Genomic DNA, 21319 nt, shown 5'->3' with positions numbered 1-21319 from the left:
CCCTCTGCAATAGGGCGAGAATGGCATTCCTTAGCCGAATGTCTTCCTTTTTTGCATCAGGGACAAACAGTAGGAGGAAGCCTAGCAGAAGGAGATTTAGATTTACACAGAAGTAGAGGGCATTGTTTCCTAAAGTGATTACAAAACCACACTGATAACAGCTACCCTCCTGCGGCCCCCGTAAATGAGTAGGGTATGCTTCGGCAAAGGAGGCATTGTTATGGGACAGGGAAGCCATGTTCTGACAGGCTCTAACCATCTCTACTAGATCACAAGTTAAAAGTGCCTTCTTACAATCATCATTTGCACTTTTGTACACGAGTTGTCGCAACAGAAAACCCCACGTGTTGTGGTCCCTTCCCCCCGCCATGTAGCCCTGGGAGAGGGGCCCTGAGGGGAGAGAGACGGGGTTTCCCCAGCCCCTGGTCAGGTTTGTTCCCCACTGGTTGTTTTGTGTTCCGCTGCGCAGGCAAGGACACTCGGATCCCATGATTGAGGAGTTCCTCGGCAGAGCCCGGCCATGCGGCTGGAGAAATAAACATCTCTGAAACATCTAGCAAGAATCTGTTCATATATATTTCTTTTCCACTGCCTCCTGTTTGGTACATCGTGTTACAGTATCCACACTGTAACAAAATGGTGGCGAATTGTGAGCAGAATGATCCCTGATCCCTACAGAGACTGATTTGTGAGTAAATTCTAGAAACTGTGGATTCCTCTTCTTGTTTTTATTTTGCTCTTCCATATCTAAACAATGGAGGAATCGTGGGAAGACTCTTGGCTCTCAGAGCCGCATATGGACATTTATCTTAAAAAGATTCTTGAACAACGATTTGTAAATTTTAGCTTGATTCAAGCTCAAAAAAAACTGAAACATTTCGTTTCATGGTTGTTTAAGAACTTTTTCTATGTTTCAGAGATGTTTATTTCTCCAGCCGCATGGCCGGGCTCTGCCGAGGAACTCCTCAATCACGGGATCCGAGGGTCCTTGCCCGCGCAGCAGAACACAAACCAACCAATGGGGAACGAGGCTGACCAGGGGCTGGGGAAACCCCGTCTCTCTCCCCTCAGGGCCCCTCTCCCAGGGCTACATGGCAGGGGGGAGGGACCCCGACACCCACGGGTCATGATTATCAACCTGTTGAGAGAGTGCAGCCTGCAGCCTATCTAGAAACTGAGTATACAGTTCCGTCGGACCCTGTTAGATTTTAGTATAAGAGATGTTAGAATCCCTGCCTGTTCCTGGCAGCTGTCAGATTGCTCTCATAGTGATCTTGGCAGTAATGTCATAAATATTGCGAAGATAGGTCATATGTGTTCTGGAATTTGAGTACGCACCGTCACCTGTTAGCTGAATAACAAGGTGTTCCAGTTTGGCCAAATTTAGAAATATATCCTCTGAGAGAAGGCGCAACCACCCCTCCTCCACCAGGTTCGGGAAAAATAAATTTTCCTCGAAGGAAAGTGAAGGAGATAAAACTATTTATTTACCAAACACACAGGAAAAGGAAAATAATGCTAAATAATAAAATCTCTCTCTGTGGAGAAAAAACCTGGGAAAAAGTGTTAGAGTCCTCCCTTTGGTCTCCTTGGAGCTGGGGCTTGGCCCAGGGCCAGGCCCTCTGTGCCCGGTGGAAAGTCCTCCTGATGTGCTCTGAGGTTGAAAGCAGTCCAGTAGAAAAGGGAGAAAATCTGAAATTCCAGGGAAGGAAAAGCAAAGTTCAACTCTCAGTCTCTCTCCGGAGAAAAGGAAACTCAAAAAAAACTGGCCAAAAGCTGACTGGAAAGCAGCAAGCTGGGTGCCTCCTCGCTCCCCTGCGGCAGCTGGGAAAAAACTGCTATCTGTGTGTGACCTTGAACAAGCTGCAAACTGCTTTGAGAAAGTTTTGCTCAGTTTTTCCTTCCCCCTCTCAGGCTCAGTTTAGAGGCATAGAAAGGCACAAAGTTAATTTCTGGGCATAGAGCAGTGACATGGGATACACATCATAAAGTCACCCCAGGACACAAGGATAGGGGGTTCCCATCGCTGCAGAGCTCTGGTCTGAGCCATGCAACCATCACGGTAATCTGAGACCCAAACCATATATTGTGTTATGGTTAAGATCATTTTCATTAGGTTTTTCCAATCATTAGGTGTAAGTACATACGTATTACTTATGGAGTCTAAGTAACCTGATACATGATGAGAAGACACACCACCTTCCTGTACCAATCTGCACAATTCTCTGACTATAGTATAGTCTAAGTCTTTGTAATAGGGCACCTGATTTTGTTTGTAAATAATTGGGTATGTGCTAACAACTGGAAGGTTTTCATGTTTGACTGCAGCCTCCTGGCAATAGAGATGAGCCTGGGGGCGGCAGGCCAGAGTTGGGGGTGAAATCGATAGTCCAGCTGAAGCTCATCTACACCAATGCAGCAGTATGGGTAATAAACAGGAGGAGCTGGAAGCCATTGTGCAGCAGGAAAGCTACAACGTAGTCACCATCAGGGAAATGGGGTGGAATGCAATGAATGGCTACAAGCTCTTCAGAAGGGACAGGCAAGGAAGGAGAGGGGGTGGAATGGCTCTGTACATTAGGGAGTGTTTTGACTGTATAGAGCTCAAGGATAGTGATGGTAAAGTTGGGTGCCTATGGGTGCGAATGAGGGGGAAGGCCAGCAAGGCTGACATCCTGGTGGGAGTCTGTTATAGACCACCCAACCAGGATGGAGACGCAGATGAAGTATTTTACAAGTGTCTGGCTGATGTTTCACAATCGCCAGGCCATGTTCTTGTGGGAGACTTTAACTTGCTAGATATCTGCTGGAAACTCAACACAACAGAGAGGAGGCAGTCTAGGAGGTTCTTGGAATGTGTGGAAGAGAACTTCCTGACACAGCTGGTAATTGAGCCTACCGGTGCAGTGTCCCCCTAGACCTGCTGTTTACGAACAGAGAAGGGCTGGTGGGAGATGTGCTGGTTAGAGGCCATCTTGGCCACAGCAACCACAAAATGATAAGAGTTTTCAATTCTTGGTCAAGTAGGGAAGGTGGTCAACAAAACCTCTACCTTGGACTTCCAGAGGTTAAGAGAGTCCCCTGGGAAACAGTCCTTAATAACAAAAGGGTCCAGGAAGTCTGGACATACTTTAAGATGGAAATCTTAAAGGCGTAGGAGCAGGCCATCCCTATGTGCCTAAAGACAAGCCAGGGGGGAAGAAGACCAGCCTGGCTTGACAGGGAGCTTTCACTAGAACTCAGGGAAAAAAGAGAGTTTATGACCTTTGGAAAAAGGGGCAGGCAACTCAGGAAGAATACAAGGATGTCATTAGGTCATGCAGAGAGAAAATTAGAGGAGCAAAAGCTCAGCTAGAACTCAATCTGGATACTGTAGCAAAAGATAATCAAAAGTATTTTTATAAACACATTAACAACAAAAGGAGGGCCAAGGAAAATCTCCATCCTTCATTGGACGCAAGGGCGAGGAACACTGTCACCAAGAATGAGAAAAAGGCTCAGGTGCTTAATGACTTCTTTGCCTCAGTCTTTAATGAAGACCAGTTATCCTCAGGGCAACCACTCCCCCAAGCTGGTAGACAGGGACAGAGAGCAGAATAGATCCCCTGAAATCCAGGAGGAAGCAGTTAGTGACCTGCTCTGCCACTTAGAAACTCACAAGTCTATGGGGCCTGATGGGATTCACCTGAGGGTACTGAAGAGATCACCAAGCCACTCTCCATCATTTATCATCAGTCCCAGTTAACCGGGGAGGTCCCAGATGACTAGAGGTTGGCTAATTTGATGTCCATCTACAAGAAGGATTGGAAGGAGGATCTGGGGAACTTCAGGACTGTCAGCCTGACCTCTGTGCCTGGGAAGGGTATGGAACAGATTATCTTAAGTGCGATCATGCAGCACATGCAGGACAACCAGGGGATCAGGCCCAGGCAGCATGGGTTCATGAAAGGCAGGTCCTGCTTGACCAACCTGATCTCCTTTTATGACCATGTGACCTGCCTAGTGGATGAGGGAAAGGCTGTGGATATTGTTTACCTGGACTTCAGCAAAGCCTTTGATACTCTTGTTACGATCCAGTTTAAACCCAGAAAAGCAAAGACAGCTAAGTCTTTGTGCATAAACCGGAAAGAACTTAGAAGGTTCAAAATATTCCCAGAAACAAGATTAAAACCAAATGAGGTTAGATATTGATGCCAAAAAATGGATGCATTTTATTTAAAAGTAGAGGCAAAGAGAAGGAAAGAGAAAAGAAAGAAAGAAAGAAAAAAGAAGTGTGCATGGGGGGTTGGGGGGACAGGAAGAGATGACAGGAGTTAGGTGGAAGCATATCACCCATCCGAGGGTCCCAACGGCATCTCATTGCTCCCCTCCATCTGGTCTTCTGGTGGTGAGGGTCCCCTGTCGCCACTGTGGCCGCACTGCCACACGCCGCCACACCACACGCCAAAGAGTACAGAATCCCGTGCATTAATATATGCTTTGGGCCAGGTGGGAACGCCCACATGCCTCTCTTGCAGGGGCTAGCTTGACACTGTCCCTTGCAACACTGAGGGTCTGTTGCATCATCTCTGGTGCTCTGGTGCAGAGTCTGGGGACCCCTTTGAGGGGGGCCCCTGTGATGGGCCATGTCACCCCCTTCTGCTGTGGATAAGCTTCCTCCCCCCCAGTGAGGACCCCTCAGCTGGGCTCCTCTGCAGAGTGGAGGATGGGCAGTCACTGCGCCTCTGACCAGAGGCTTCTCCAAGATACCCAAAGCCTCTCCTCCCTCCACCCTTTTGGTGCAAGGGTCTGTTCGAGCCTGGCAGCTGATAGCCCCGGGGCTGTGGTCTCCACCTTGGAGGTGTTAAGCTTGTGCTTCGTGAATGTCCTCAGCCCTGAGTTGTTACTTTATCTTATTTTCATCAGCGAGCAGTGTAAGGCCTCATTCAGGGCCCCATTCAGGGTGCGATAGTCTTCTCTGCAGCTTTTGTAATATAGTTTTAAAAGTCCTTTAAGAAAATGTTTAAGTCATAAACTATAATATTTCAGTCTCTGACAACTCTCTCCCATGGCATTCTCCTGGAGAAGCTGCAGGCCATGGGTTGGACAGGTACACTCTTCACTGCGTTAAAAACTTTCTGGTGTCTGGGTTCAAAGAGTGGTGGTGAATGGTGCTACATCCAGTTGGCAGCCAGTCACTAGTGGTGTTCCCCAAGGCTCAGTGTTGGGGCCAGTCCTGTTTAATATCTTTATTGATAATTTGGATGAGGGGATCAAGCACATGCTCAGTACGTTCTCAAATGACACCAAGTTGGGCAGGAGTGTTGATCTTCTGGAGGGTAGGAAGGCTCTGCAGAGGCATCTGGACTGGCTGTATAGATGAATCAAGACCAACAGTATGAGGTTCAATAAGGCAAATTGCCAGGTCCTGCGCTTGGATCAAAACAACCCCATGCAGCACTATGGCCTGGGTTGACAGCTGGCTGAACATGAGCCAGTATGTGCCCAGGTGGCAAAGAAGGCCAATGGCATCCTGGCCTGTATCAAAAATAGTGTGGCCAGCTGGACCAAGGAAGTGATTTTTCCTTTGTACTCAGCACTGGTGTGCCGGTTTGGCCAAATCTAGAAATATATCCTCTGAGAGAAGGCAGGTTACAACCAGCCCTCCCCCACCAGGTTCGGGAAAAAAATAAATGTTCCTCGAAGGAAAGTGAAAGAGATAAAAACTATTTCTTTAACAAACACACAGGAAAGGGGATAATAATGCTAAATAATAAAACCTCTCACTCTGCTGAGAGAAACCTGGGAAAATTTCAGAGTCCTTCCATAGATCTCTCTCTCTCCCCCTCCTTGGAGCTGGGACGGGGTGGTGGGCCCACCTCCAGGGCCAAGGCCTTGGTGGAAATTCCTCCCGATGTAGTCTGATGTTGAAACAGTCCAGCAGAGAAAAAGGAAAAAAACAAAGTCCCAGGAAAACAAAAGTTCAACTCTCTGTCTCTCTCCGGAGAAAGAAAAAGGAGCTGAAAAAACTGGCCTAAACCAAGCCGGGTGCTTTCCCCACTCTCCCTCTGCTGCCGCAGCTGAAAAAAAGTCTCTATCTCTGTGTGACCTTGAACAAGCAGCAAACTGCTTTGAAGAAGTTTTGCTCAGGTTTTCCTCCCCCCCTCTCAGGCTCAGTTTAAAGACACCGAAAGGCACAAAATTAATTTCTGGGCATGGGGCAGCGATAGGGAATATACATCACAAAGTCACCCCAAGACAACTGGTGAGGCTGCACCTCGAGTCCTGTGTCCACTTCTGGGCCCCTCACTGCAAGAAAGATATTGAGGTGCTGGTGATTCCTTAAGAGGCCTCCCAGAAACAGAGACTAGACAGGAATAAGGGAATAAAAGTAGGTATTTATTTGAAAGGCCTTCAAAGGTACCCCCGGGGACTCTGAAGCTATTCTCAAAATGGACCCCAAGATGGACCCCAGGTCACGAGTTCTTCACCCTTTTATAGGTTTGGTTCATTTGCATAGCAGGGTGTCATGGGTTAGCAAGCATAGTCCTGGAAGTGATGTTCTTGCAAAGGGGTGCTTACAGCTTCCTCTATGATCTGACAGAACCTATCAGATGGCCAGTTTGAATATGGACAATTCTTTAGGCCACTTAAAGTTGTGACCGCCTCTGTGATTCACACTTAAGAGTAGGAAACTCCGAGGCAGAGTCTCTCTGTCTCGTTTCTGGTTCTGGGGCAGGTGGCTGCGGGCCCGTGCGGGGGCCAGGAGGCCCGGCCCAGGCCCTGTTCAGGCCGGGCCGGGCTGGGCCACGGCCATCCTGGAGCCGATGGGCCCTGTTCCACCCGCAGAACCCCCACCCACAGAACCCCCGCCCCCAGCAGGGCTGTGGGCAGCCAGAGCGGCTCGGCTGCCCCCCCCCCGTGGCCAAGATTCAGCAAAATCGGCACCCGATGTCCAGTGGTCATGTGACCAACAGCGATAAGCTTCATTCCAGCTGCAAGGCCTAGGTGAGATTAACCCTTTTATTGCTGTGAAGAGCTGAAAACCTGAGGGAAGAGAAAGAGGAGATGCTTAAAGCTGAAATTCTGTTGTAAAGCTATGATATATCAGAGTACCCGTTGTAATTTCATGAAGATATGGGGGGTGGAGTGTTCAACTCGTACTTGTGAGCAAAAGCACCTGTGCTGAGATAGGCAGATGCTGAAGCAGCTGTAATTTCATGAGAAGTTTGAACAGGGAGAGATGGAAGCAATGAGGACTTTTGCTCCAAATGGGAAAGGAGAAAACCTCAGTTCCTAGAGATGCTCCCAGAGATAGTCCTAACAATGAAGATGAGGAAGACCCTTTGCTCCCAGGGAAGGAGAAGGGCCTCTGTTCTTAGAGATGAAAATGCTCCCAGAGATGGGTGAAGAGAACTTTTGTTTCTGAATGGCTCAACCTTAGAATTGTACCCCAAAAAACTTCAAGAGTGGACCCTCGAAAGCAGTTGTGGGAAAAGCTGCAAGTTGGGGGAAGCGACTCACATGTGAGCAGAGAGACTCCTCTTCCTAAATGGACTGAAGAAGGTTATTATGGAAGTGGTAAACAGACTAAACATCTCAAGGGTTGTCTTTTTACATTGCCACTTGGAGAAGGGAGAAAGGTGGGGGGAGGAGAAGAGTTCTGAAGGTGTGGTATGATTTTTTTCTTCTTTTAGGTCTATTAATAAGCTTCTTTATATTCTTTCAAGTTTTGTGCCTGCTTTGCTTTCTCCTAATTCTTATCGCACAGAAGATAAACAGTAATGAGTATTTTGGACCAAACCACTACACTAAATTGGTGTTTCCGCCCAGTTACAAACCAAACCGGCTACACAGGGTTAATTCTCCAATTAAAGCTTCAGTTTTCCCCATCAGCTTGCCCCCCCCTCCCCTTAGCAGCTCTTTGGTTTATACTTTTGGCCTAGGACAGTCTTGGTGTCCTTGGAAAGCAGGGCCGGAGAGGCTTTGTTATGTCTACCTAGCATGAGAGAGCAGAAATTAACAGGCTACAAGAAACTTCAGTCACACACCAAGCAGTACAGAATTTGAAAAATATAAAAGTTAAAAGCTAAGGCATCATCTCCCCCCCCTTTAGAGGCTTGACAAGGCCTCTCTCTTGTCGAGACTCTATTCCAAATATTCTAAATATCTACTAATAATATGAGTCTGACAGCAGTATATATCTATAAACAAGAATTATAATTACAATCATTATAAACAATCTTTAGTCCAGGGTCAGTTTGGTAACCATGAAACCAGGGTGTGGAAGATACAATCTGCTTTGAATGCTATCCAATGTAAGATCTAAGTTAATTCTTATATTGTAAACAAATTTTGTTGATCTTTTCACTTCAGTTTACATGTCAATTACTAGTTTTGTATCCAAATGAATGCCTTTGGATATACTTTGGACTAGAATCATATGCAAAATTTAGTTCCAAACCTGATCCAGGGTTACCAACTGTGTAGATAATAAGCACAGGAAAAATCATTTAAACTACATCATCTTTGTTTGTATCAGTCTCTCTTTTCTCAGTTGTTTCAGGAGCAGAAGCCTTCTCAACTCTGGAGTAGTGAATCCAGGGTCCTTTGCCAGCAACTCTGACTGCGGTGAGGGTGGTCAGCAAAATCTGGAATGGTCCTCTCCACTTGGCCTGTAGAGGATCACTGTCCCACCACTTAACACAGACCCAGTCTCCAGGCTGAAAGGGATGTGCAGGGGTGTCCAGTCCTATGGGTCTGGATAACACGATGTAATTCTGGAGCTTCTGCAAAGTAGAACCTAAAGCCATTAGATATCTCTGCAAATCAAGTTTTCCCCTCATGTGAATTTCACCTGGAACATGTGGAATTTGATATGGCCTGCCATACAATATTTCATAGGGACTGATGTTATCCCTCTGCCTTGGTTAAATGCGGACCCTCAGTAAAGCAATAGGCAAGGCTTGAACCCATGTCATGGATGTCTCTTGACAAATTTTGCTAATTTGTGCCTTAAAGGTCCCATTCATGCGTTCCACTTTACCGCTTGCTTGGGGTCTGTAAGGTGTGTGCAGATCCCAAGCAATTCCCAAAATCTGGCTAACCTCTTGAATCACATTTGCAACAAAATGTGGTCCCCTGTCCGAGGACATACCCAAAGGAACCCCAAACCTTGGTATTATATGATTAAGCAAAACTTTCACCACCTCCTTGGCTTAGTGTGAGAAATGAGACAACTCTTAAAAAGATTAATTTATTGAAAACAGAAAAACTGAAAAATTTCAGAAATTAGAAAAATATAAAAATTTGGGATCCTATGGCTCAGTAGATGGTATGCCCCAGGAGCGCAGGGATGTGAGATCTTCTGGCTGAGACAGCACCAGACCTCAGGTAGAGAAAAAGAACTTGCAGTGTTGGGCTGACTTTAAAAAAATTACTAAAAGCCCCTTAAAAGGGGTAAGGCTTTGAATGCCCCAGCACCGACGTCTCCCACAGCTGGTCTGGAGAGAGCAAGAGGGGAAAGAGAGAAGAAGAGAGCCTGCCTCTCGGCTTCGTCCTTTTTATAGTTTTTGCTCTGCCCCCAGTCCGCCCATAGCCCGCCCACAGCCCGCCCCTTTGGTCCAAAGCGATTGGTGCTTTCCCTTTGATGGATCATCTCCGTCCACCAATGGCTCATCGTTGTCAGGGGGGGTGGTAGTAGTTGAGATAAGGGGAATACAATACCTTCATTAAAATTCAGGTATTCAGGTTGCCATGGAGCTTGCCTGCAGAGTAATGGCTCTGTAGCTAAAAATAGCTGCTGGCTATTAAGACTGGGTGGGGTTTTGGCCTTGGAATCAGAATGCAAGTCCAACACATCTCAAAACACTTGTAAAAGTATACAGTAAACACAGGAAAGGTAACTCTTATGGTGTATAGGTGGTTTGAAGTTTGAGAAGGGGCAAGTTTGTGATTTTTAACTGGGAAAATTTTAACTGGGAAGGGTGCAACTCTATTAATAAACTACTTTAAACAAATGAAAACACTGATAATGGAACTGGATTTTTGTACCTGGGCTGATGGGTTAATTGTAACATTCAATTTAAAAATAATTAACTCAAAGTTAATTAATTAAAGCACTTAATATGCAAAGACCAAGCACAAATAGGGATTTCATGTATGACAAGTCCCCCCTTTTTCTCTTATGCTCGCATCTTTGGTCTTTGCATTTAAGTGAAGGTGGGCAGCTTCTTCAGGGATGGATTCAAGCTGTTTAAAACTGTCCCACACTTGCTGGGCAATTTTTCTTTCCTTTTTGGTTTTCTTATTATTATTGATATACATAATCTTTTGAGTGGATGGTGGATGCTGCTGTTGTCCTTAGAGGTCTTGGATCAGTGGCATGCTTTGGACGACAGTGGTGATTAAACGGATGAAACAAGGGATTAAACAAGGGAGAAAAATAAGTCCTGTAAGGGAAAGTCCAACAATAATTAAAGCTTTCTTCCACCATTGTCCTTGGAAAATATTTTCCCACCATTCAGAAGTGATCAAGGGCTGCCATTTCTGCACTGGAACATGGGCTAGTTTCCTGATGTTTTGGGTAATTTTGGTGATGGCTTCACCGTGATCATCAATGTGGATGCAGCAGTCTGAGGTGTTAAACTTTCCACATACTCCACCTTCTTCTGCTAGTAAATAGTCCAATGCCAGCTGATTTTGGTACACGGCTGTTCGAGTTTGCCCTTGCTGTGTGTTAAGCAGTTCAAGAGCAAGAGAGGTCTCATTGGTGATTACCTCAATTAGTGCTTGCAGTCTGATGATCCGGTTTAGCATGTAGATGGGAGTTCGGTACCCTCAGCTCCCATCCTGTGCCCATGTAGCAGGTTCATAAGTCTCTAGGATCCTCTCGGCTGGCCATTCTTCCTCTCCCCATCTCTGGGTCCCCCCTATTACATGTCTTTTGGTACGGGAAAGTTCGTCATAAAGGGAGATTCCAAGGTGGGCTCCAGCGTTTTCAGCAAGTAGGAAGAAGTTTGGCTGAATGGCTCCAAGAGTGCAGCTCCCTTTCCAGCGAGGTGGTAAGCTGGAGTAAGCTCGGTTACCACAGATCCAATAGAGGTCTTGTGGTGCTTCCCAGAAGTGGGGTTGTACACTTGCTGCTGTGATCCAGTATTTGGAAATTTGTGGCAGGACAGAGTATGGATTTCCTTGATCCCAACACTGCCAGAGTTTTTTAACAGGATTAAAAATGCAATTTTTGTTTTTAATCTTTTCTGCAGACCAGAATATATCTGGTTCTTGGGGTATCCACCAGTGTTTTTGCCCATCAGTTACCAGGTACCTTTTGCATATTGTCTCACCAACTTCTTCTAAGAATTTTCTTCCTTTCCTCCAGATGCATTCTTCTCCAATAACAGAATTGCTTAGCAGCCAGGTTTCATTGTCATGTCGGGTTGTGGGGGAAAGATTACTCAGTCGGAGTAAATCGGGGGGTCCAAGACTGACTCCCCGCCAAGGCCAACTTTCCGATTCTAAAGTTCCTCCACACACCCAGCAATTTGTTAAATTTAGCTGTTTTCCAATCCTTTCTGCCAGGTCAATAAATAAGTTTTTCCTTGACATCAAAGGATTGTTTTCTTTTTGCTTTTCTTTTTCTTCTATGACCACCTCTTGGATCAGGTCGGTGTCATAGGTCTTTCTTTTTAACAAATCTTCTGTCCTGGTTATGTATCTAAAATTGAAACAGAGCCAATTGTCTTGGGAGGGGCACTCTCCCTTCTGCTTGTGTGTTTGGGTGCCAATGTTTTTGCCAATCCAATACTTGTGACCTTTTTCTGAGCAGATACCCAGCTCTGTTATGTTGTAACAAGATGGATTAACATAAGTATGTGCTCGGAAAAAGTGTCGGATTTGGAATGAGCTTCCTTCTGCCTGATACACCGTCTTGTAACATTTGTTACAGCGGCTGTCGGCTGCTTGTGTGAAGGGAGGCCAGAGGACCCAGAGACAGATGACATTTAGTAGCAGGATGTTGCTCACTTTCCCCTTTAGGCAGACCCGGGAGCAGTTGTTAGCATTTGGGTTGCCTCTGCTGGTGGGGCTTGTCATCTTTGCTTCTTTTGTCCTTTCTTTAGGCTTCTCACCTTCAGCTGGTTCTTCTTCAGTGATCTCAGGCTTCTGGAAACTCATGGTTATTTTGGGGTTGGCCTTGTCAGAGATTAGAGTTATCATGCCCGTAAATTTGGGGTCTGATTGGACTGTTATGGAAAGAGAATGCTGGCTTCAAATGGAGCCTTACTATACAGTTGATGTGACAATATGGTTGTGTGAAGGCAGAGTCTGTAAAAGGGAATAACAAGGAACAGAATTAACAGCTAAATATTTTCAACTTAATTTAACAACTTTTAGATAGCACTTATTACCGCGGTATAACAGGGGATAAACTGCACTTATTAACGGGGTGTAACTGGGGATAAACTGGGAGTACAGGGTTTTATTAACTTGGACTGAGGGATGCTGAGTGGAGTTTTCAAACAGGGTGTTCAGTTTGATGGTTTGTCTGGAGGTTTCTTTTCTTCAATTGGTGGTGCTACCGGACCCTTCACTCTCTTGACGTGTGTCCAGCCCTTTTCAAATGTTCGGACAGCTGTTTCGGTGGTTAGCTGGACCTGAAATGGACCTTCCCAAGACGGGGTTAATGACTTTTCTTTCCAGGATTTTATTAACACCCAGTCACCTGGATTAATGTGATGTAAATTAAAATCAAGTGGGGGTGTTTGTGGAAGAAAACCTCTTTCCTTTAGCAACCCCAGATTTTTGGCAATTAGCTGTACATATTGTTGTACATTGGTGTTTCCACACTCTTTTGCATTCAGTTCTTGTGGTGTAGCAAGGTAGGGCAATCCATACAACATCTCGTATGGTGAACAACCCAAATCAGATCTTGGCTGCGTTCTAATTCTAAGAAGAGCGAGTGGAAGGCATTTTACCCAGGTCCATTTTGTTTCCAGCATTAATTTTGTGAGGGTGTTCTTGATTGTCTGGTTCATCCGTTCCACTCTCCCAGAGCTTTGTGGATGCCACGGGGTGTGTAATCTCCAATTTGTTCCTAATTGCTGAGCCAATTGTTGTACAATTTGGGAGGTAAAATGGGTACCTCGATCTGAGTCTATTCGGTGGACTATCCCGTACCGTGGAATAATTTGCTCGAGGATCACCTTACTCATTGTCTGGGCTGTAGCGTTGACAGTTGGAATAGCTTCCACCCAGTGAGTAAGGTGATCAACAATTGCCAATAGGTATTTCCACCTCTGGACAGGAGGCATTTCTGTAAAGTCAATTTGAATGTTTTGGAAAGGCCTGATTGCTAATTCAATTCCTCCGCCAGTGTTCTTTTTCATTACCTTTTTGTTAACTTTTTGACAGATTACACAGTCCCGTGTTATTTGGTTGGCTATTTCATAAACACCAATGCATCCAAAAGTTCTGAGGTAGTGATCCGCCAGAGCCTTTGAACCCCAATGATTGGTTTGGGGGATATTTTGTAGAATTTCTCGGGTTAAATTTTTGTTTAAAATTTGGCATTTATCTGGTAAATACCAGCGGCCTTGAGAATCCTCATTAGCTCCAATTAAAACTAATTTTTGTTTTTCCTGATCAGTAAAAATGGGCGTGGGTAAAATGTTAGTTTGTGGAATAGTGTCAGTTGTGGTGGTGTTGGTTGGAAGTTGATTCACTTCCATCACTTTTACCTCTTCTTCCACTGCTGCTTCTTTTGCTGCCAAGTCTGCTAGGCTGTTTCCTCGAGCTTCTTTTGTGGTTCCTGATTGATGGCCTGGAATATGCACCACTGAGATCACCTGAGGCAGTTGTAGTGCTTTTGGAATTTTTAGAATCAATTCTTTATGTAGGATATCTTTTCCTTTGGTGTTTAGGAACCCCCTTTCGGACCAGATTTTTCCAAAAGTGTGGACTATGCCATAAGCGTATCTCGAGTCGGTGTAAATGGTCCCAATGCTTCCGGCTAGTCGGTGGAGTGCTTTTTCTAGGGCATAGAGCTCACAAACTTGAGCTGACCAGGTTGATGGTAATTTGCCCTTTTCTAGCACGCACATTTGGTGTCCATCGACCACTGAATAGCCAGAGCACCGTTTTCCATCCACCACTCGAGATGACCCGTCAATGAAGAGGATTTCCCCTTCATTGAGGGGACAGTCCACCAGGTCCTCTCTAACTTTTGTCTGGATGTCAATTATATCAATGCAATTGTGTTCTATTTCACTTTCTGAAGGGGTCCCATAAAGAAATTGGGCTGGATTTTGGTGTGCACATACAACTAGGCTCAGGTGGTCTGAGTGCATGAGAATGGCTTCATATTTGACTATTCTTGGGTCAGTTAACCACTCTGCAGCCCTGTGAGCCAAGATGGTTTTTATTGAGTGTGGAGTATGTACTGTCAAGTCTCCACCAAAAATGAGTTTTTGGCTCTCCGAAACCAGAACGGCTGCTGCGGCGACGGACTGGATGCAGACTGGCCATCCTCTGGACACTGGATCCAGTAATTTGGAAAGGAAAGCAACCGGCTTCCTGACTCCACCCCACTCCTGGGTCAAGACACCATAGGCAATTCCCTTCTCCACATTAACAAATAGATCGAAGGGTTTTTCTAGCGAAGGGAGGCTTAAAATGGGTGCTTTTGTTAATTTCTCTTTCAAATTTTGTAATTTCTGTGTGTCTGAGTTATCCCAATTAAAAGGTTCCTCTTCTATTAATTTCTCATATAAAAATTTGGCAGATTGTGAATACTGATCGATCCACAGTCTGCAGTATCCAAATAGGCCTAATAATTGCCGAATTTCTCGTTTTGAAGTTGGAGGTGGTAGATTTAGGATCCCTTCTACTCTTTCGGCACTGAGTTTTTTTGTGCCATGGCCAATTAAGTGTCCCAAATACTTCACCTCCTGTAGCACGAATTGTAATTTAGGTTTTGACACCCTCAGCCCATTCCTCCCTAGAAAATTCAGTAACTGAATTGTAGCAGTTCTTACTGTAGACTCCTGTTCCCCAGAGAGGAGCAGGTCGTCTACATACTGAGTTACCTGAACCCCTTCGGGTGGAGAAAAGGAACTTAACAAATCTTCTAGCGCTTGGCCGAAGAGTGTGGGTGCCTCGGTGTAACCTTGAGGCAGACGAGTCCAGCGCAGCTGCTGCTTCCGTCCAGTGTCTGGATCCTCCCAGGTAAATGCAAAGATGTCTCTGCAACGAGAATCTAGAGGACATGACCAGAAAGCATCCTTAAGGTCAATAACAGAGAACCAGGCATGTGTTGGGGGTACCCGACTCAGGCGTGTATAAGGGTCCTGCACCAACGGATACCTGGTTTGGACTCTCTTATTCACCTCACGCAGATCTTGTACCAGCCGGAATGACTTATCTGGTTTCTGGACAGCCAAAATTGGAGTGTTGTAGGTGGACTTGCAGGTCTCGAGAATTCCATCTCGTAATAAGTCCATGATAACAGGCTTCAGGCCCTTTCTTTTGTCCTTGGAGAGGGGATATTGTGGTATGCGTATTGGCTGGCTGTTTGGGAGCAACTCAATTGTTAGAGGTGTGATGTCCATTTTTCCCCGGTTGCCAGGTCTGGCCCACACTACTGGGTCTATGTGTTGCTCATCTACTAAAGACAAAACAAACAATTTAGTGGTCATTTTTCCACCTTGCGGTACCACCCCAACTCTCAGAGGTATTTGGAAGTCACGTCCTAAAAGATTGATCCCAGCTTGAGGTAGATATAGAATGTCCCCTGTATGGGTGCGCCCTTGTATGGAAAAGGTTACATTTTTAATTACAGGAACAGTGAAACTTTCACCATTAGCACCACATATGTCTAATGTATCTTGAGAAATAAAGCATCCTGGAGGTGTTTCAGTGACACAGGTTCTTTCAGCACCTGTGTCCACTAAAAACTCCACTTGCTGTCTCTGGGGTCCAACTTCTAATTTTATCAAGGGCTCTTTAAGATGTTTTTGCCCCAGAGAATAGAGCCCCTGACCCCTTCAGTTGTTCAAAATTTGTCCCTCCATTTGGAGGACTCCTTGGTCTCTCTGCCTTTTAAAACAGTACCAGTGCCCATGGCCTTGTTTATTACAGTATGTGCAGATTAACCTCTTAGGTCCTTGAACAATTGAGGTAGATTGTAGGGTTGGTTATATATTGCAGGTGCAAACTTGTGGCTGTTGGTGAGGGCAAATTTGGGTTTGCTGTTGTGGGATGCCCCCTTGGAAAGTTCTTTGTGTAGGAGGGTTGTGGATTGGAGTATTAGTGCTGTTATTCATTATTCGGCTTTTGGCCTTCATCCTCTCTTCATCCCTCCTAACAAAGACCTTTTGGGCTTCCTCCAGTAATTCATCCAGTTGCCTCTCTGGCCATTTTTCTAATTTTTCCAGTTTTCTCCTGATGTCAGGCCAGGAGTGAAGCACAAAAATGTACTTTTAGCATAGTTTTGCCTCCTTCACTGTCTAAATCAATGACAGAATAAAGTTGGATGTTGTTCCTTAACCGAGCCATCCAAGCTGTTGGGGACTCATCCTTTTCCTGTTCCCCACAAAATGCCTTTTTCATATTATTAACTCGGGGAACAGCTTCTCTGATACCTTTTACAATTAGATTTCTGTAATCTTTCATGTCCCTCCTGCCCTCTTCAGAATTTGGATTCCATTCTGGATCTGTCAGTGGTAGTTTTTGTTCTCCAATTGGGCCCTGATTAGAATTATTTTCTCTGTCCCAGACTGTCACTCCTGCGGCTCTAATCAGTTTTCGCTCCTCAATGGTAAATAAGGAATGTAGGATGGATTGTATTTCTCCCCAATTATAAATATTAGGGCCGAGGAATTGATCAAATTGATCAGCTAGTCCAATGGGATCAGTCATTAGACTTTTCATTTCTTTTTTAAATTCTCGTACCTCTGACGAAGCTAGAGGTACGACTACATAACCAATTCCTCCTTGAGCATTTCCCATGGGTACCTCTCTAAGAGGTAAGATTTTAGACTCATGGGGAGTGCTAAGGCAGGTGGGAGAGTCAGGTGTTTTAAATGGTTTCTTTCTAGTGCAAGATGCTGGGCCATCCTGACTAGAAGAAATCCTTTGTCCAGTTGTCTTTTTGTGAGAGCAGGAAGGAACAGAAATTTCTTTTTCACTTTCATTCTCACTTTCTGAGTCCCTTTCAGTTTGGTGACTTGATGAAGGAAGGACCCTCCTTTCTGGAGGACTTACTGGAGGAAGGTAGTCTAGGGGGTCCCACTTTGGTTGATTTAATTTAGTTTTTTGTTTTTGTTTTGGTTCTTCTGCAATGGAAAAAATTTGGTTTGAATTTTTATTAAGTCCAATTGAATTAGATTTTGTTTCCTCTTCCAATTCTCTTTTTTTGTCTTGTTCTTCATTTTGTTTTTGCCAATAATTTAACCAAATTTTAGCATAGTCTAATTCGTCAGAATGTTTTGGAGCTTTGTAATGTACATAAGAATGCAAAGCTTCACAAAGCCACTTTTCAGAAGACCCATGCTTGGGCCATTTGAGCCCATCTTTGTTAATTTTATGTTTTGGCCACTTAAAAACACAGTATCTAATCATTTGGCATTGGTCTTTTTCTTTAGTTAAAAGATTTTCTTCCCACTTTAAGAGCATTTGTCCTAATGGACTCTCTGGGAAGATTTTATATTTCTTCATTGGGTCTTTTCTTTTGCTATTTGCTTGTCCCATTTTGTTACTGGGGAACAAACAAGTAGGTTGTGCAGAAGAGGATTTTTTTTTTTTTTGATTAAATAAACCAAAGTATTATATTGTATAAAACAACTAAAAAAATGTATAAGAAGATAATATTACAAAATAACCTAAAATCAATACACTATCACAATATAAAATTACAATGGTAATAGATTTATAAGCATAAAATACGATACAACTAATGTAGAGAAAAGTAAGTAGAGATAGTAGATGTAAAAGAGAATTAATGATGATGAATCTGTGGGAAAATTAAATATGGTAGGCTGGTGAGAAAAACAAATATGGTGCACAAAAAATTAATTTTAATTAAAATAAGAATAATTAATATGTATTTAAATTGTTTAAAGTATAATTGGAATTTAGATAGCTTTATATATATATACTAAGAGACAAGAGTTGTCTTAATTAGCAAAGGAGAGGTAAATTTAAAATATTTATAATCGAATTAAAGAAAAATATTGTAATGAATAACACAAATAGTAATCCAAAATACTAAAGTTGTATCTTATTATTAAAGCAGATAAAGCAAATTACAACTATAATCCAATAACTCAAACAATCTGAACTAACAGAGTATAAAGGTGCTAGATAGCACTGACCAAAAGAGTCCAACTAAAACAAGTTCACATTCACTTAGAACAACAAAAGGGTGTAGTTCAAATTACAAGGACACAAAATGGCGGCCGCTGCCGCTGAAAATACAAAATGGTGGCCGTTCGCACCGAACTTCAAAACTACAAAATGGCGGCCATTCATGCCAAAATTCAAAACTACAAAATGGCGGCCGTTCCCGCCGAAAAGAAAGAAAAGAAGGGGTTTAAAATGAGGTTTCTCCTCGGTTCTAGACCCGAGGAGACTGAGACACTGATAAAACTGAATTGGGGCTGCGCGCACCCCTAAAACGTGGAAACCTCCCCCAAAAAGGCTGACCACCACACTCGATCTTACCCTCTGTGTCTCTAAAGGGTGATCCCTCGTGGTGCCCCTTAAAAATGAATCCTTTCAAGCACACTCACACACACTGGGGATGGCCAACCCCACACTCACTCTCACAAAAGGAATTCCACCCGGAGGTTTCCCCAAAAACTAGTAGCCCTGAAAAAGGGTAAGCCCTAACTAAATTCCCTTTAAGAAGGGTTCAAGCCTTACCTCCAAGTCCTTCTCCACCGGAGGTGTCCTTTCTCCACTGCAGTAATCCTCGTGGCAGCCTGGAAAATCCAAGGGAAAAAAACCCCAAAAAAATTGCAAAAATTCAAAAATAATAAAATTAACCAAAATCCCTGGATTTTAGGGCAAAAAGAAGGATCCCGGACGAGTCCCCAAAAGAGTTGTGAGAAATGAGACAACTCTTAAAAAGATTAATTTATTGAAAACAGAAAAACTGAAAAATTTCAGAAATTAGGAAAATATAAAAATTTGGGATCCTATGGCTCAGTAGATGGCATGCCCCAGGAGCGCAGGGATGTGAGATCTTCTGGCTGAGACAGCACCAGACCTCAGGTAGAGAAAAAGAACTTGCAGTGTTGGGCTGACTTTAAAAAAATTACTAAAAGCCCCTTAAAAGGGGTAAGGCTTTGAATGCCCCAGCACCGACGTCTCCCACAGCTGGTCTGGAGAGAGCAAGAGGGGAAAGAGAGAAGAAGAGAGCCTGCCTCTCGGCTTCGTCCTTTTTATAGTTTTTGCTCCACCCCCAGTCCGCCCATAGCCCGCCCACAGCCCGCCCCTTTGGTCCAAAGCGATTGGTGCTTTCCCTTTGATGGATCATCTCCGTCCACCAATGGCTCATCGTTGTCGGGGGGGGGGGGTGGGGGGTGGGGGGGTGGTAGTAGTTGAGATAAGGGGAATACAATACCTTCATTAAAATTCAGGTATTCAGGTTGCCATGGAACTTGCCTGCAGAGTAATGGCTCTGTAGCTAAAAATAGCTGCTGGCTATTAAGACTGGGTGGGGTTTTGGCCTTGGAATCAGAATGCAAGTCCAACACATCTCAAAACACTTGTAAAAGTATACAGTAAACACAGGAAAGGTAACTCTTATGGTGTATAGGTGGTTTGAAGTTTGAGAAGGGGCAAGTTTGTGATTTTTAACTGGGAAAATTTTAACTGGGAAGGGTGCAACTATTAATAAACTACTTTAAACAAATGAAAACACTGATAATGGAACTGGATTTTTGTACCTGGGCTGATGGGTTAATTGTAACATTCAATTTAAAAATAATTAACTCAAAGTTAATTAATTAAAGCACTTAATATGCAAAGACAAAGCACAAATAGGGATTTCATGTATGACATTAGTGAGACAGGGGTAAGCTTCGGGCCATCCACTGAAGGTGTCAACATATTACTGCTGGCCTGGTTCCTACGGTATATCACCGTGTCCCGCAGCCATAGGGAGGAGGAGGAGAGAAGATCCAGCAGGCAGGAATTGTGCAGCGAGATTGATTTATTTAATTATTTTACAAACTCTTTTATAGACTTTTTTCTCCATAGTCTAATTGGACAAAGGACCAGCCACCCCTTGGGGGTGATTGGCTAAAATCCTAAAACATCCATTATCAAAATATTTTTCTACTATACCATAAACAAGACTTTCCAAGGTTGCAGGTGGCTTGGTTGTTTACATTCCCTGCTACCTCTTCTGTGAGAGAGAAAAATCTCTCACGGACTTAGAAAATAACAAGAAAATTCTCGCTAGCAGCATTTTTGTATCTACAATTCCCCCTTTTTGTTTTATAAGATAACAACTCTACTATTAATCCTAAATAGAGATCTACATCAGTTATTAATTTTATATATGTCCTTAAGGCTTTTACTATCTGACTCCATAACAAAAATTTAAAGTTCAGTCTCTGCTTGTGGAAGGACCATCCCAGTCTCTGCTTGTAGAAGGACCATCCCAGTCTCTGCTTGTAGAAGGACCATCTGCCTGATGGTTGACATCCTGGTCATCATCAGAAGAGTCATTAGGCTGATGATCTACATTCTGGTCGCCATTTGGATGGCTGGCGTTCTGGTCATCATTTGGAGGTTGCCTGTTCTGCCTCTGGTGCCGTAGGTCAGGGCGAACGCATTTTGCAGGTAGCCACCGTATCCCAGTATCTGTGGAAACGCAAGCATACCCACGACCCCAAACGATAAGCTCATGAGGGCCTTCCCACTGGTTAGTGAGTAAATTCCGCACCCAGACTTTTGCCCGGGGCAGTTGTATGTCGCCTGCAGACTGCAATGAGAGAAAATGATTCAGAATAACAGGATTATTTGAATTTTGTGGTACTGTAAGGTGATTAATTGTATACAAAGCTTTTGCTAGTCGGCTCTGTGGGGTTTCTCCATGCATTCCCCTTTTCTGTTTGTCCAAAACACGCTTCAAGGTACCATGAGCGCGTTCAACAATGGCTTGGCCAGTAGGAGAATGTGGGATACCAAAGGTATGGTCTATACCCCATAGGTGTAAAAACTGCCGCGTCTTCTCCGAGGCATAGGCAGGACCATTATCGGTTTTCACAGAAGCTGGCACGCCCAGGACTGAGAAAGCCAATTTCCAATGGGCAATGACATCACGGCCCTTCTC

The 21319-nt window shown here is 44.3% G+C and overlaps 1 protein-coding gene across 1 annotated transcript; it reads right to left on the bottom strand.

Annotated features, from left to right (window-relative positions):
- Window positions 1–10379: 10379 nt before the first annotated feature.
- Window positions 10380–12194, bottom strand: LOC125319316 (endogenous retrovirus group 3 member 1 Env polyprotein-like). The gene is made up of 2 exons (XM_048290429.1): window positions 10759–12194; window positions 10380–10430 (listed from the first exon to the last, which is right to left on the bottom strand). The coding sequence occupies exon 1, from the start codon at window positions 12151–12153 to the stop codon at window positions 10819–10821; it is 1335 nt and encodes a 444-aa protein (XP_048146386.1). The 5' UTR covers window positions 12154–12194; the 3' UTR covers window positions 10380–10430; window positions 10759–10818.
- Between the last annotated feature and the right edge of the window lie 9125 nt (window positions 12195–21319).

Source organism: Corvus hawaiiensis, chromosome W (genome assembly GCF_020740725.1).
Source record: "Corvus hawaiiensis isolate bCorHaw1 chromosome W, bCorHaw1.pri.cur, whole genome shotgun sequence".
Classification (NCBI taxonomy): Eukaryota; Metazoa; Chordata; class Aves; order Passeriformes; family Corvidae; genus Corvus; species Corvus hawaiiensis.
Note: the sequence above shows the minus strand (reverse complement) of the source record. Positions and strands in the feature narration are given on the sequence as shown.